General features: G+C 35.0%; 1 protein-coding gene across 7 annotated transcripts in view; it reads left to right on the forward strand.

Moving 5' to 3' along the window:
• SMC1B (structural maintenance of chromosomes 1B) overlaps nt 1–11,008 on the forward strand; it is a 35,931-nt gene extending 24,923 nt beyond the window's left edge. For 4 of the 7 annotated variants that reach the window (XM_072041255.1, XM_013101196.5, XM_072041259.1 and 1 more), the window contains 9 exons: nt 164–309; nt 1,109–1,262; nt 2,697–2,792; nt 3,678–3,834; nt 4,619–4,773; nt 6,102–6,253; nt 6,478–6,547; nt 9,547–9,657; nt 9,918–11,007. In XM_072041255.1, coding sequence (XP_071897356.1) covers nt 164–309; nt 1,109–1,262; nt 2,697–2,792; nt 3,678–3,834; nt 4,619–4,773; nt 6,102–6,253; nt 6,478–6,547; nt 9,547–9,657; nt 9,918–10,001 — 1,125 coding nt within the window. In that variant the 3' untranslated portion in view covers nt 10,002–11,007. Of the gene's footprint in view, nt 1–163; nt 310–1,108; nt 1,263–2,696; nt 2,793–3,677; nt 3,835–4,618; nt 4,774–6,101; nt 6,254–6,477; nt 6,548–9,546; nt 9,658–9,917 lie in introns of all 7 variants that reach the window. The other 3 variants (XM_072041264.1, XM_072041277.1, XM_072041247.1) reach the window with 1 other exon arrangement.
• The last annotated feature ends 1,831 nt before the right edge of the window (nt 11,009–12,839 follow it).

A 12,839-nucleotide genomic window follows, 5' to 3' on the forward strand; every position in this document is an offset into this window, starting at 1 on the left:
CTGGATATTCTAATGTGTAAGATGGGCTTTTTTCACCATGCCCTTCAGACTGTGCTGCAACACGTTTTGAAGTATTGTAATGGGTTTAAACATCAACTTTATATATAGCTGTATACTAAAAAGTTTTTGGTAAAAGGTTAAAAATGAAAATATTTTGATGCAGGATGAGGAAAAACATCTAAAAAGAGTGAACGAAATTGTGGAGGAGGAGCAACATCTTAAGGATACATTAAGTGCTCATAAATCTGAGATTATGAAAACCCAAAGTGAAGTTGAAGAATTCAGAAAGAAGTTGTTAACTCTTAATAGGTAATTATGAATTATATGCCTGAGAAAAATGATACGCTATAATCTTTAGAGGAGTTCTTGCGATGTCTGAATTTTTCATGTTCTGTTTTCATGTGAAAGATCATTAGAGACATGGTAACTGGCATTTACAGTATGCATGAGGTAAAAAGGGCTTCCACTTGTGGTTCCCAAAAGTAATGTGGATGAGATTACCTCATGAGAGCATCCCATAATGAGAATGTTATTCTACATAGTTTATATATATATATATATATATATATTTTATATAGCTAGTGATAGTTCTGAAGGGAACATGTTCAAAGATGTTAAACGCTTCTTGAAGTGTTTTACTGCAGATGTTTGCTGATAGTTTTATGTATTCATTCAGGTTGTACAGCTAGTTTACTTAATGAGATTTTTATTTTTTTCTGATTTTAGCGTTCCAATTTTCTCCAGTCCTTTCAAGTGTTGGATACCTTAACCTAATGTTAATTTTTTGTCACGGTTTTGTCTTTATCCTTCTTTTAAGTCAACTGTTTTAGAGACAGTTTACATTTCAGTTTCCTCATGCTTGTTTATTACTAATGTGTTTAATGTTCTGTCTCTTAATCGTTAAATTTATGATGTTTAAAAAACATATGTTGACGCAGACTTGTAGGATCTTGGTGCTTTCAGGTCATAAAGAGGATGGAGAAATTTAAGTACCACTTTATTTTTGATGTGGATTGCAAAGGTAACTGTTTTTCATGCTGTATGACTGTAGATGTTATTGGCAGTGATGTTGCTGCTCTTAATGGTTTTGTCCCATTTGTTTATGAAGGGAAGCTGCAAAATTACAAAAGGAAGCTGCAGCTATAGAAACCTCATTGGAAGATAAAAGATTAAGAAGACATAATATGCTTCTTGAGTGCAAGGTGCAGGACTTGAAAATAAATCTCCTATTTGGATCACTGGATGATATCAGTGAAATAGAGGTACTTAAAATGTTTATGTAAGATAGATACCATGCAGGAGCAATTATCCAGTCTTGAATTTAATGATTTTTTTTTCTTATTTGCTTTCTGGTTGTCTCAAAGACTAATGCTAAAATAAATTAATTGCTTTGATATGATCAGGCCTTCTTCTTTCAAAGGAAGGATTTTTGTTTATTTTTGTCTGCTGAAATGTTGTTTGCAAGTGTTTCTGCCTGTGCTTGAAAAGTATTCCTGCATGATATCTAAAATCAGTTGTACAAATTGACCTGAAGGAGTATTCTAGGTAGACATAAGATAGACAAAAGGTTCAAGTCAACCATAAGTAAATGTGGCATGTACATGGGTCAAGATAATACTTAGTTAATCATGTATTCATAACATAAATACAGTCTAAAATCTTCCTTTTGTCTTCAGTAGATATAGATACTTACAGAAATCAGGGATAGGCTAAAACAGAAATATTTCCGCTATCAGGGGATTGAACCTCACTGTTTTTCTCAGTCTTCCCTCTTTCTCCAGCTGATCTCTTGTGAGAAGAAATGATACTTTCTCCACTATTGAAAACAAACAAACAAACAAAAAAACACGCACTATTGCTTTTGAGGGAGTTGTGTCTGCAAATTTGGAAGGAATCTTGTTGAGCTCATTCCTTAGGTGGTTTTATTGGATGATAGGTATAAATGGGTGGGTCAGAAGCAAAAATGAAGACAGTGAAATAGGCGCTTATCTGAAGGGGAAAGAGATGAATTGATAATCATCAGAGTATGTAGGTAGGTAGCTCAATTATCGGTTTATGAATATGGAAGACAGAAAACAAGGAGGTACGCAGTAGGAGTAACAAATTTGATTGCTAGGTCATAACATTGAGAGGACATTATTATATTTGGTTCTGAGAAAGAAGTTTGGTAGGAAAGGAACTGATAATGATACATGTTTCATTCAAGGGCAGGCAGCTGTTTAAAATTGAGACTTACAGAGTCCAGTAGATGCGCTGCCTGTGTTAAACAGAATTAATTTTTTTTTCTGAGGCCAACTGAATAGAAGAAATGCCTTGACTTACACACTGCAGAGCCTTTTCTTGAAAGGGGAATGAATTACTACAGAAAAGTAAATTACTTCCCATCAAGAGATAATGGTAGATTTTCAGTGAGCAAATTGTTCTAAATAGATTTTAAATATATTACTGCTGCTTTCATCTTAGCTTTAAACTGAAATTGGCAGGTATTTTCATCTTTATATAAAAGGTGCATTTATTTCTTTAGATTTGTAGGATCTTAAGTTACTTAAGTTTTGGATGAGGGAGGAGCAGTGAAAAGGTTACCTCATACCCTCTTACAACTGTCTTGTCTTTTCCTGTCCTTTCAATGTATTGTTTAAAGAGTTTAAAACTTCACTTTTCATATTTCTGAACTGGAATGTCCACTGTATTTATAGCTGGGAACTGAAATGGAAGGCACTCAGACTACAACTATCTATGAGAGGGAAGAGGCAATTAAGATAGACTACAGTAGCCTAGCAAGTGACCTGAAGGTAATCTCTTGTTTAAAATAAACACAGTTTTATTTAAAATATTTTGTTGACATTTTAGTCCTCACCTTAGCCTTCAATTGAAAGATTTTTAAAACACTGGTAAGCCAAAGAGTGTGTGTTTGTGTTTGTTTTGGTTTTGTAATTGTACATAGCAATATATGGGATTTTTAGATAGCTTGGTTAACTACGTTACTAAATTTAATTTAACGCTTACTTAAACCATAAGAATAGAATAGAGAAATAGTAAATATAAACGATTTTTTTTCCTTGCTCTTTACCTTCTGCCTTTAATTTCCACCACAATAGGTTATGACACAAAACTCTAGAAAACTAGGGATTGGCTGCCAGAGGTGATGAGGGAGCTGCACCATCTTCTTTCTGTAGTATTTTCAGAAACTGAAACTTAGAATATTTCCCTATGTAACAGTCACATATTCTTAGCTGGATTTTGTGTGTGTATCTGTTTCTTTTTAATCAGGAAAATAATTAAGCATCAGAGGTTAGGTGCAGAACAAGGAGGAATCTGTCATTTTAACTTATCTCAAAAAGTCTTCAAGATTGTGTCTTGAAAGCTTTTCAAAGAAATCAAGTAGTGATTTCTGCTAGTCTCCCTCTTGTGTTGTATTTAAACATGGACTTCTATGCTGAAGGAAATTTGTCTGTTTTTAAAGGTCTTGTAGAACAATACTTAGGACCTAGTAAATTGATTCAGAGAGCTAAGATCCTGGGTTGAGTTTTTTGTTTAGTTGTGTTTCCAGATAAAACTATTAGATGAGTGGGTGCTTCTCCAGAAACCATGACTGTTTGTTGTATGTGTTGAAATGTCTTGGCCTAAAAGCAAATTTTATGTCTCTGTTTTTTTGTTGGTGTTGTTTATTTCTTTAGGACCTGGAGTCTGATGAAGAAAGAGAGGCGCATCTGAACCAAATGCAGCAGGAAATGAAATCTAAAGAGAGTACTTTAATGAAGACAGCTGCTCCAAACCTGAGAGCATTGGAGAAATTACAGATAGCTCGGGACAAGTTCCAAGAATCAATGAATGGTAACACTGAGTCCTATTCATCTCTTCAGTGGCTGTGAGAGTTCTCGCCCTAATTAAAATTATTTTTTTTTCTGGGGTCAATCTTGGTGGTTTTGCTTCTTTTGGGCATTGAGGTATTTCCTGTGCTTAAGTGTTTATCCCCAGTTGTCTTTCTAATTATATGTAAGTAGTGTATTAAAATATATTTTGCAGTATTTTATTAAAATACAGTTTGTATGTGTAGCAAAGAATCGCTTTGCACAAGCAATCACAAGCAATTTCTTGGCCAAATGGCATTATAAAGTATTTCTACTTATTTTCTAAAAATGGCTAACTTCAACAGTAAAATTCTTCTATTTTTTCATAATTAAAAGTTTGCCCAGAATCAGACATGAGCATCACTACCAAATTACTGGTGTCCTCAAAGAACATCACAGACATTAAAATGCTACCAAAACCAAGGAGTTCTGAAGCTGTTATCAGTAAACTCTGGTGCTACTTAGACCAGCCAGCGTAAAGAGACAATTGTGAGGCAAAATTTTGTTGCTTAGTCCAGAGCAATGTGGCATAGAACAGACTGAATACATACCAACTTTCTAGTTTTGGGGGCCACCAGTTGAAGTCTGGAAGGAAACTCAGCGTTGATACGCTGCTTGCATGTGCATTGGAACCTCTTTCTGTAGTATTTCCTTTGATGCTTGTTATGGGGTACAATACATATTTGTTCTGTGTATTTTCTTAGAGGCTTGTTATGGAATAATTTTAGTGTTTGTTTTTGTTGTTGTTTGTTTGTTTTTTTTAATAGCTTTTGAGACCAGCAGAAAGGAGGCCAGAATATCCAAACAAGAATTTGAACAGGTGAAGAAAAGGAGATACGAGCTTTTTAGCCGGTGCTTTGAGCATGCCTCCATAGCTATTGATCAGATCTACAAAAAACTTTGCAGGAACAGTAGTGCTCAGGTGTGTCATGTTCTCTGGTACTTGGCTGAAAATGGTACCTGAAACTTTGTTATACAGAATAAGAAGACTTATTGTTTTTAGTATCCTTAAGACAGTTTCAGCTCTGAAGGAGGAACTTAAATAATAATGACTTGAGAATTTTAAGATCGGAGGAGAATAATACACCAGACCATGCTTGACATCAGACAGATATGTGAGCTTGAAGTGTTACCAGTGACAAATAATTCAAAATACTTAATCATTAGTATCGATAATTATAAAAAAATCAATTAATATTTCAGTGCTGTTTTTTTGTATGATGTTCTGACACTTCTTATGTCCCTCTTAAGTATATTTTTTAAATGATAGACTTAATATGATGGTAACATTTAAGGGATCTGTGGAAAAATTATGTCACAATTAATCTTTGCTATGGTTTCAATATTAATGCTGCAAGTAAAGAGGAAACACCCAAACACTTCTGTCACATCAGATTCAGTAGGTGGCTGAATGTTTAGAGTGCAGGCTTGAAGTTTTGTCATCTTAAACTTCAGATTTTGTGTTTTCCTTCAGAATCATATACTTGGTAAATGCTTTATATATTTAAATTTATTTAATTTAAATTCAGTAAATGCTAAAATATCTTTAAACATATCCTTTCTGCTTCTAGGTTGGACTGTATAGTCAAGTATTTCTTTCCTTATGATCACTGGTCCCATACCTTTTAACCTAGACTATATAGTAGGCAGGTCTTTGTGTCATAAACCATATACCATTTAGTTTCTGTCATACTTTTTAATGTTTTAGTAAAATAGCTGTTCCTTTAAAATAATAGTTGTAAATTTTAAATGTGGGAACTGACATACAAAGTATAGGAGAAGGCCCACCTATATTAAAATCTTTCTTCAGATAGCATGAACTGTAGTAGCAACTCAAAGCTAGATTTTATAAACTAATGCTTCACCAAAAAAATAAGTAGTTTTTGAACTATCTTTACTTCCAAGCCATAAAGAAAACTGTTTTCATAGTAGAGTTTTCATTAGAAAAATAAAAACTACATAAAAGTTTGAAAAACAAATTTATTTAGTAGGTAAAAGTTTGTAAATAACAAATATGTGGAGCCTTTTCAAAATAATTTTGTTAATTAGCTTCCTTGCTTGTGTTTCATTAAGAGGAATGTTCACTGGGAAGTTTCATAGCACTGCTCTTCAGTAAGGATGAACAAGTGTTTACAACAAATGAAGCTGATTTACCAGCTTCAAACCTAGCTCACTCAGTATTTAATCTTAGAAATACCCATCATAATAATTTTATAAATGTCATTAATATTGAAATATATACATTTCCAGGCATTCCTTAGTCCTGAAAATCCCGAGGAGCCTTACCTAGAAGGCATTGGCTTTAACTGTGTGGCTCCAGGGAAGCGATTTATGCCAATGGACAGTTTGTCAGGAGGAGAAAAAACTGTGGCAGCTCTGGCTCTTATATTTGCTATACACAGGTAAGAAATTCTTGTATTTTCCAAGTATTCGGCTGCTTAAGTTGCAAGAAGAAAGCATACTTATATATGCTACAAACCTGCTAATACAGCATACAGTCACTTACTAAAATCCCTTACCTGTCATTACTTTTTATGAGAATTTTATGATAGTAACTCGCAAAGTAATCAAAATGTTTATTAATATTTTTGCACCTAAATGCAAAGTACTGTATTTTCTTCCACAGTTTTCGGCCAGCACCTTTTTTTATTTTAGATGAGATAGATGCTGCCCTGGATAACACAAACATTGATAAAGTAAGTTGGTCCTTTTTACCTTATCCTTTTATTTGCAATATAATGGTACGTTTTGCAGAAGGATGGCTACTTACTGTTAGAGGTTGTAGGGGTAAAGAGATTGATTACACTGTGTTAACCCATTTCAAAATATGATATGTTTAGAACAGAAATAAAATGTTGTATATGAGGTGCTTGACTAAGGCTAGGTTTAAATTCATAAATCTAACAGTATCTTAATCATTCTCAAAACTGAATTGGAGAAAATAGGTCAGGACTATGAAATTACGCAGCATGAACGGGTGTGATAAAATCGAACATAAAGGTCATCTGTGATTGGGTTTGTTTAGTTGGAATTTTTAAGGACTTTGTGTTCCCTTAATACTAAGAAGCAGAAAGGAGCCTATCTGGGTGTTGAAAATCAAGTCATTCTATTACTGGAGTATTAATTTTATATATTTAATTTGATTGGCTTACTAAATATTTTCATCCTCATTAGCACCAATTAAGAGCTATCACTCCAGTCACTTTAGAATTCTTGTTTGATTGAAAAAAAGCTTCCAGTTGCTCTTGCTTCATTTTTTTTTCCTTTTGGTAGCAGTTAGTCACTAGAAAGAAAACTATGACAGAATACAAAGAAAGATTGCCAACTCTAGGTGTCAGTCTCTGGGAAGAGAAGACATGGTACATGGAGTCCTTGTTTAGGAGAGGAATCAAAAAGATCTCCACATGTACATGGATTTTTTTTAATTATGGAAATATTCCTTTCTACTAAAAGTAAGAGGCATATTTCTACCAGTATTAACAGTGATGTCAGTCTTGGTAGAACTTACTTAATGAGAGCAATTTTATGAACACCAAACAGTTTTGGTTTGTTTTCCTACTGGATCTAACTGTGTTGTGTCAAGCGCACTGCAGAGTTTGCTTGGAGGGTACCTCCGTAGTAAACAGCTTAGGAAGATCCATTAGTTGTGCCTGCTGGATGGAAGAATTCCTTCTCAGAGGTTACTCACCCCTCAAGCCTTGGGAGACGCCTTTTCCAGAATCTAAGTTCCTTGAAGGTTTCACAGGATCCAAGTCCGTGAGGGGTACCCATCATCTGCTACTTTTGAGGAGATGATGTATGCTGCATGTGTTTTAACACAGTCTACCATGTTTCAGCGATACTAGATCAGATGTAATAGAACTGTAATGAAGATACCTAAGCAAGCATTAGAGTTAGCCTGTCAATTACGTGATTGTTAATGAGATTACAAATGAAGTGATCACAAAACACCTCCATAATCCAACAGGATACTTCTCTAGTTATTAGCCTTTCACTCAGGACCACTACGGCTTATCACAACAGTTGAAGGTGATGTGTTTTGGTTAAATACTAGTATTGCATTTTCTGGATGTTATTCTTAATTCTGGAGTCTTAATTCTGGCTGCTGAAGATTGCTACAGAGTTAACCAGACTGCCTGCAAGTTCTCCTGTTTTACCTTTCTCATCAATTATGTATGCATTCTGTGGCTTCATTGGTAACGCTCTCTCTTTCCATAGAGACTACAAATTTTGCCTTAACGCAACTGATGATAGACACAGCAGTGAGTTTTCTGCAATTTGCCTCTCTCCGCAGGCTTATTCTGATACCTCTGACAGGAGAAATGTCCACTTCATATCTTAGAATATGCTAAGCAATATTCCTTCTCAGAATGCTATAAGCAATGAGTAGCCTAGTTTCTTAATTAAAACATATTTCTGATCTGATTGATTTACTTCTCTTTACATTAAAAAACACATTCATTGCTCACTAAGTATTTTCCAAAAGAGTCACATTAACAGTTGTTAACCAAACAGTTCCTGTCTGCTGCTCCTGCCACTGCATGTGGCATGGAAGGGGCTGGGGGAGTTTATCAAAGTGGCTGCTCTTTTTACATAAAGCAGGCAGCCTGTGATGGAGGCTGTAACGGATAGCTACTTAGCTACTTGCAGAGTAGCTGCCCATGTGATTCAGAACAAGGGTAACAAAATAGTGGTTTCCTAAATAAATAATTGTTTCATTAGTTTGAATATCTATCTAGAGCTGCCTGTAGAGAGAGTTAGACTACACTCTAAGCATGTATGAAGTGTCTTAAACTGCAGAATGAGCAAAACCAAAATCCCTTCCCTGCTCCCAGCATCTTCTTTATCTCTTTCCTTATCAGTAAGATGCAGTTTTTATTAGCCTGATTCTGGAAAGCACCCAAATCTTCACAGGCATTTAATACAGCAAGTGAGCAAAAATGATATGTGGAAATGTTATATGTTGCTGGTACTCTGTGGTATCTAGCTTTTATGCTTTGAATGAAGAAATCTTTTTCTTTCATGTTTTTCTGGTTTAAAGATTTGCTAAAGCAGATATTCAATAATCTTCTTGTAATTATATCATAAATTGAATGTTAATGATGTAATTCACTACAGGCTGTTCCTCAAATGATATCAAATAATATCTTCCACCACACATGGATAAAACTGTACAGATTCACTAAAAAAGTACTTGTTTTCCTTTACTATGTAATTTATATTATGGGGTGCTGCCTTATTCAGTCTCCAGTTTATAGCTTATTATTTGTACTTTTCATTTTGCAGATCATTGGGGAAAAAATTGTCACCTACAATGTGGACTAACATCAAATGAATACTAGTAAACAACCAGTAACAGCTTTTTCACGTTTTTTTTTTTCAGATTTGGGAATTTCTACCTCCCTTCTAAATTCTAATACATAAAATAACTTCCATTGGCACTGATGTTCTTCTGTAGCTTTATTCATTGGAGTGAATGATTGTTAGCAAAGCAGCAAATCAGAGGGAGGTTCTTAATATGCATTGTATGTCTTAAGACAGTTTTCTCTTTTTTATCTTCCTTATTTCACAACTGAATCAATGACTTCCGATGCTAATGTAGTTCAGTTCTTTCCTCACCATTCCATGATTATAGTAATTACAGCATGGTTTCAGTTGGCCAGAACTAACTTTATCATTTGGCTTCTTTCTAAAGGTATCAAGTTTCATTAGGGAGCAGGCACATGAACAGTTTCAAATGATAGTTATTTCTCTGAAGGAAGAGTTTTATTCCAAAGCAGATGCATTGATTGGAGTGTGTCCAGAGGTAAAAATTACTAAGTTTTGTTAACTAACACAAGCTGGTTCTGTTGAAGTACTAATTTACATGTGCAGAATTACTAGTGAATTATGTATGAAGTTGTTGCCAGGTTTGAACAATTTTGTTTTCAGATGTAACTGCATGTACTGATTTGATGAAAAGACCACTTTGGTAACTCAAGCTCATTATTGTATCGCAGTCATTTATGAAGTGTTTACTTCAAGTAACAGAAATGTTTTGAATTATGTGATTCTTCCTCTTTTCAGCATGATAATGGTATGTTCAGTCAGGTACTGACTTTGGATCTTACCGAGTATCCAGATGACCAAGAAGAAATGGAGTCTTTATAAAAATAAACCAAGGATAACTTCAGGGCCAGGTGATAAGAAGCATGTTTACAGCTGACTTAAAATCTGAAAGTGGGTATTACAGATCAATAGATAAATGTTTACATTTAAAAAAAAAGTGTTCTAAAACTTTGAGGGAGTCACTCATTGATACAGTTTGTTAACAAGACAGAGGTTCTTATTAAGTGTGTGTTATTCTGGTAAGCAAAGCCTTTTCCTCAAAGGTATTTTTTATGTTTTTTTTTCTGTCTTAAGATGGACTATGGGTTCACATAAGTGCACTGCATTGCAGAGAGTAAGACTTCTTTTTTTATGAGAAGAAATGTGTTTAGATTTATTTCCAGTGCATATTAACACTGGTCTTGTCAGGACCTTTACAGGTCTTTGTGTTGCAGGTGCATGTGTTTGCTTTCAGATAGGATTATTTCCACTATCTTGGTATTTTAAAAACCAGGAATATAGCTAATGTCTTGCATGACTTGTGTGATGCCTTTAATATTTCAGCTGTCCCCTGATACCTTATGAAAAGAGTGAGCTTTACAAAAGCTTGCCTTACACATTTTTAGAGGTATAATGCGACCTGGAAAAAAATTCCAAGGTATTGTACCCTATCCACAACAGAGAAGAATAAAACAGGTGTGAGGCAGCTGCCATAGAGGTAGCAGCCTTAGAAAAAATTATCTGCTATTATTTTGCAGTTGAGCTGACAACTACCTGTTGTATAGCTGTCCTAGTGCCATCAATCTTACTGGCTGTGCTTCATCTAAGAAACAGCAATAACAAAGTTGGTTACAGAACATTATTTGAGAGCTAGAATCAATTAATCTCGCTTGGGTTTTATCTTGGTGCATACTGAAGACCTTCATTTGGCTTATGCTTGCTCCTAATTATATCTTGTGTTCATATACTAACTTCCTGTAGTCCACCATGCTTATTACACACTTACACTTTGTAATGTCTTGCTTCTATAGTGCTTGTTGCACATAATTAAATACTGGACGGTTGAGGTTACTGCGTAAGGAATGAAATATGAGCATTAGTGTGTTCCTATGGAAGGCATTTCAGTGACTTAAATGTATCCACTTAACTGTAGAGAAATGTTTATCAAATAGTTAATGTTGCTGCTACACTCCATTAAATAAAAATGATTTACTCTGAACATACTCTACAAGTTTGTAACACTTATTTAAACATCTTTTAACAAGCATGGCAGTGCTTTTATTGGTGTGAAGGATGAATAGAAGAGCTACTGCTAATGTTTTTTAAAGATCTTTGATCCAGATCAGTCTGCATATTGCAAATACAGAAGCTTGGGATTTTAACCATTTATGCAGAACACACAGTTGAAATAGAAAAATACAGGAAAGAACTAAATGTGGGAAGAAAGGTAAAAGCTACGTATATTAGCTACTATACAAGACTGGCATGGTTGATTTTTAATATTAGAGTATGTACTAGATTTCCTACCATCTCATTATGTAGCATAAACAAAACAGGATAATAAATGGTCAAGGAGACTGTTCAAGTCAGTAAGTATCTTAGACCCATTTTAAAAAAGTACAAAAAGAATCATCTAGAGTAGACTCAGCAAACATTTAACATGTCCAGTTTGTAGGGGTAGTTTCTTCACTGTACAGAGGTAGTAATTTGAATGAGGTTCTAAACATGTTACTCTTTTGCATAACTCATAAATCAAATGCAACAGCCTGCACCTTCTGTCCCTTTTGACTGTTTTAAACCCTGAGGTAGCTTTAAGGCAACCCTTTCCATACACTGGCTAAAATGTAAATGGATGACAATAGTCATGTGATAGGGGTATAACCCCTAAAATAATCCATTAATTACTTATCTGCTTTTCCAGATTCAAATGCAAACCACTTGAGTAAGGAAAGACTGTTGTACAAGTCACCATTGTCTACAAAACCAAAGAATCACTAACGTTTAGTTGCAAGTTGATCCTTACAAGAGGAAGGGAATGTGGTTTTCTACTGTGGATCTGATCTGAGGCACAGGATAAAGTGCTACACGATTTTAGGGTACAGCTTAAACTGACCTCTTAAGGACTGACTATTTATTTGTAAGTTAAACTGATGCTTCAACCTGCAACATAAGTGTTCTAATCTGATACAGCATTGTCCAAGCCAGCATGCCTAACCACTGAAACTACCCATTCATGCTGATTGGAGAGGGCAAGTTCCATAGGTTAGTCTTACCAGTAATGGTACATGAGGCTAAAAGACAATTTTCAAAAGTGATGTGTGCAGAAATGCAGTGTCTTAAAGGAGAGGATGCATATGGCCACCTTTCCGGCTGGTTTAACTTTAAAAAAACACAGCTGAAAACATGTGAACGGGTAGTTGGATTCTTTGGGTTTTGGTGTAAGATAGTATTCTTAAGTATGGTTTCTAAATATGGAGTATTTTCTTCTGAGATAGGAGGAGGAGTGCACGCATATTGTTTAGATTGCTTTTCTATGTAAAGTATCTTCAGAACTTTCATTTGCCTACTTCAGAAAAGGGACAAGGACATACCCCACCAGAAGAACTCTAACCATCTCAGTGGTGATTAGTCTAGAAAGAAGCATGTGTCTTAGTTTCAAGCTTTTCATTTTGTAAACATACAGACTACAGAACATGCAGAAGTTGTTTTCCATAGACTCATTTAGTTTTGAAAAGACCTCTAAGATCATCAAGGCCAACCATTAACATAGCACTGCCAAGGCTACCACTAACCCATAGCCCTAAGCACCACATCTACACATCTTTTAAATACCTCCAGTGATGGAGGCTCAACCCCTTCCTTGGGCAGCCTTTTCCAATGCTTCATAATGCTTCCAGTGAA

Source organism: Anas platyrhynchos, chromosome 1 (genome assembly GCF_047663525.1).
Source record: "Anas platyrhynchos isolate ZD024472 breed Pekin duck chromosome 1, IASCAAS_PekinDuck_T2T, whole genome shotgun sequence".
Taxonomy (NCBI): domain Eukaryota; kingdom Metazoa; phylum Chordata; class Aves; order Anseriformes; family Anatidae; genus Anas; species Anas platyrhynchos.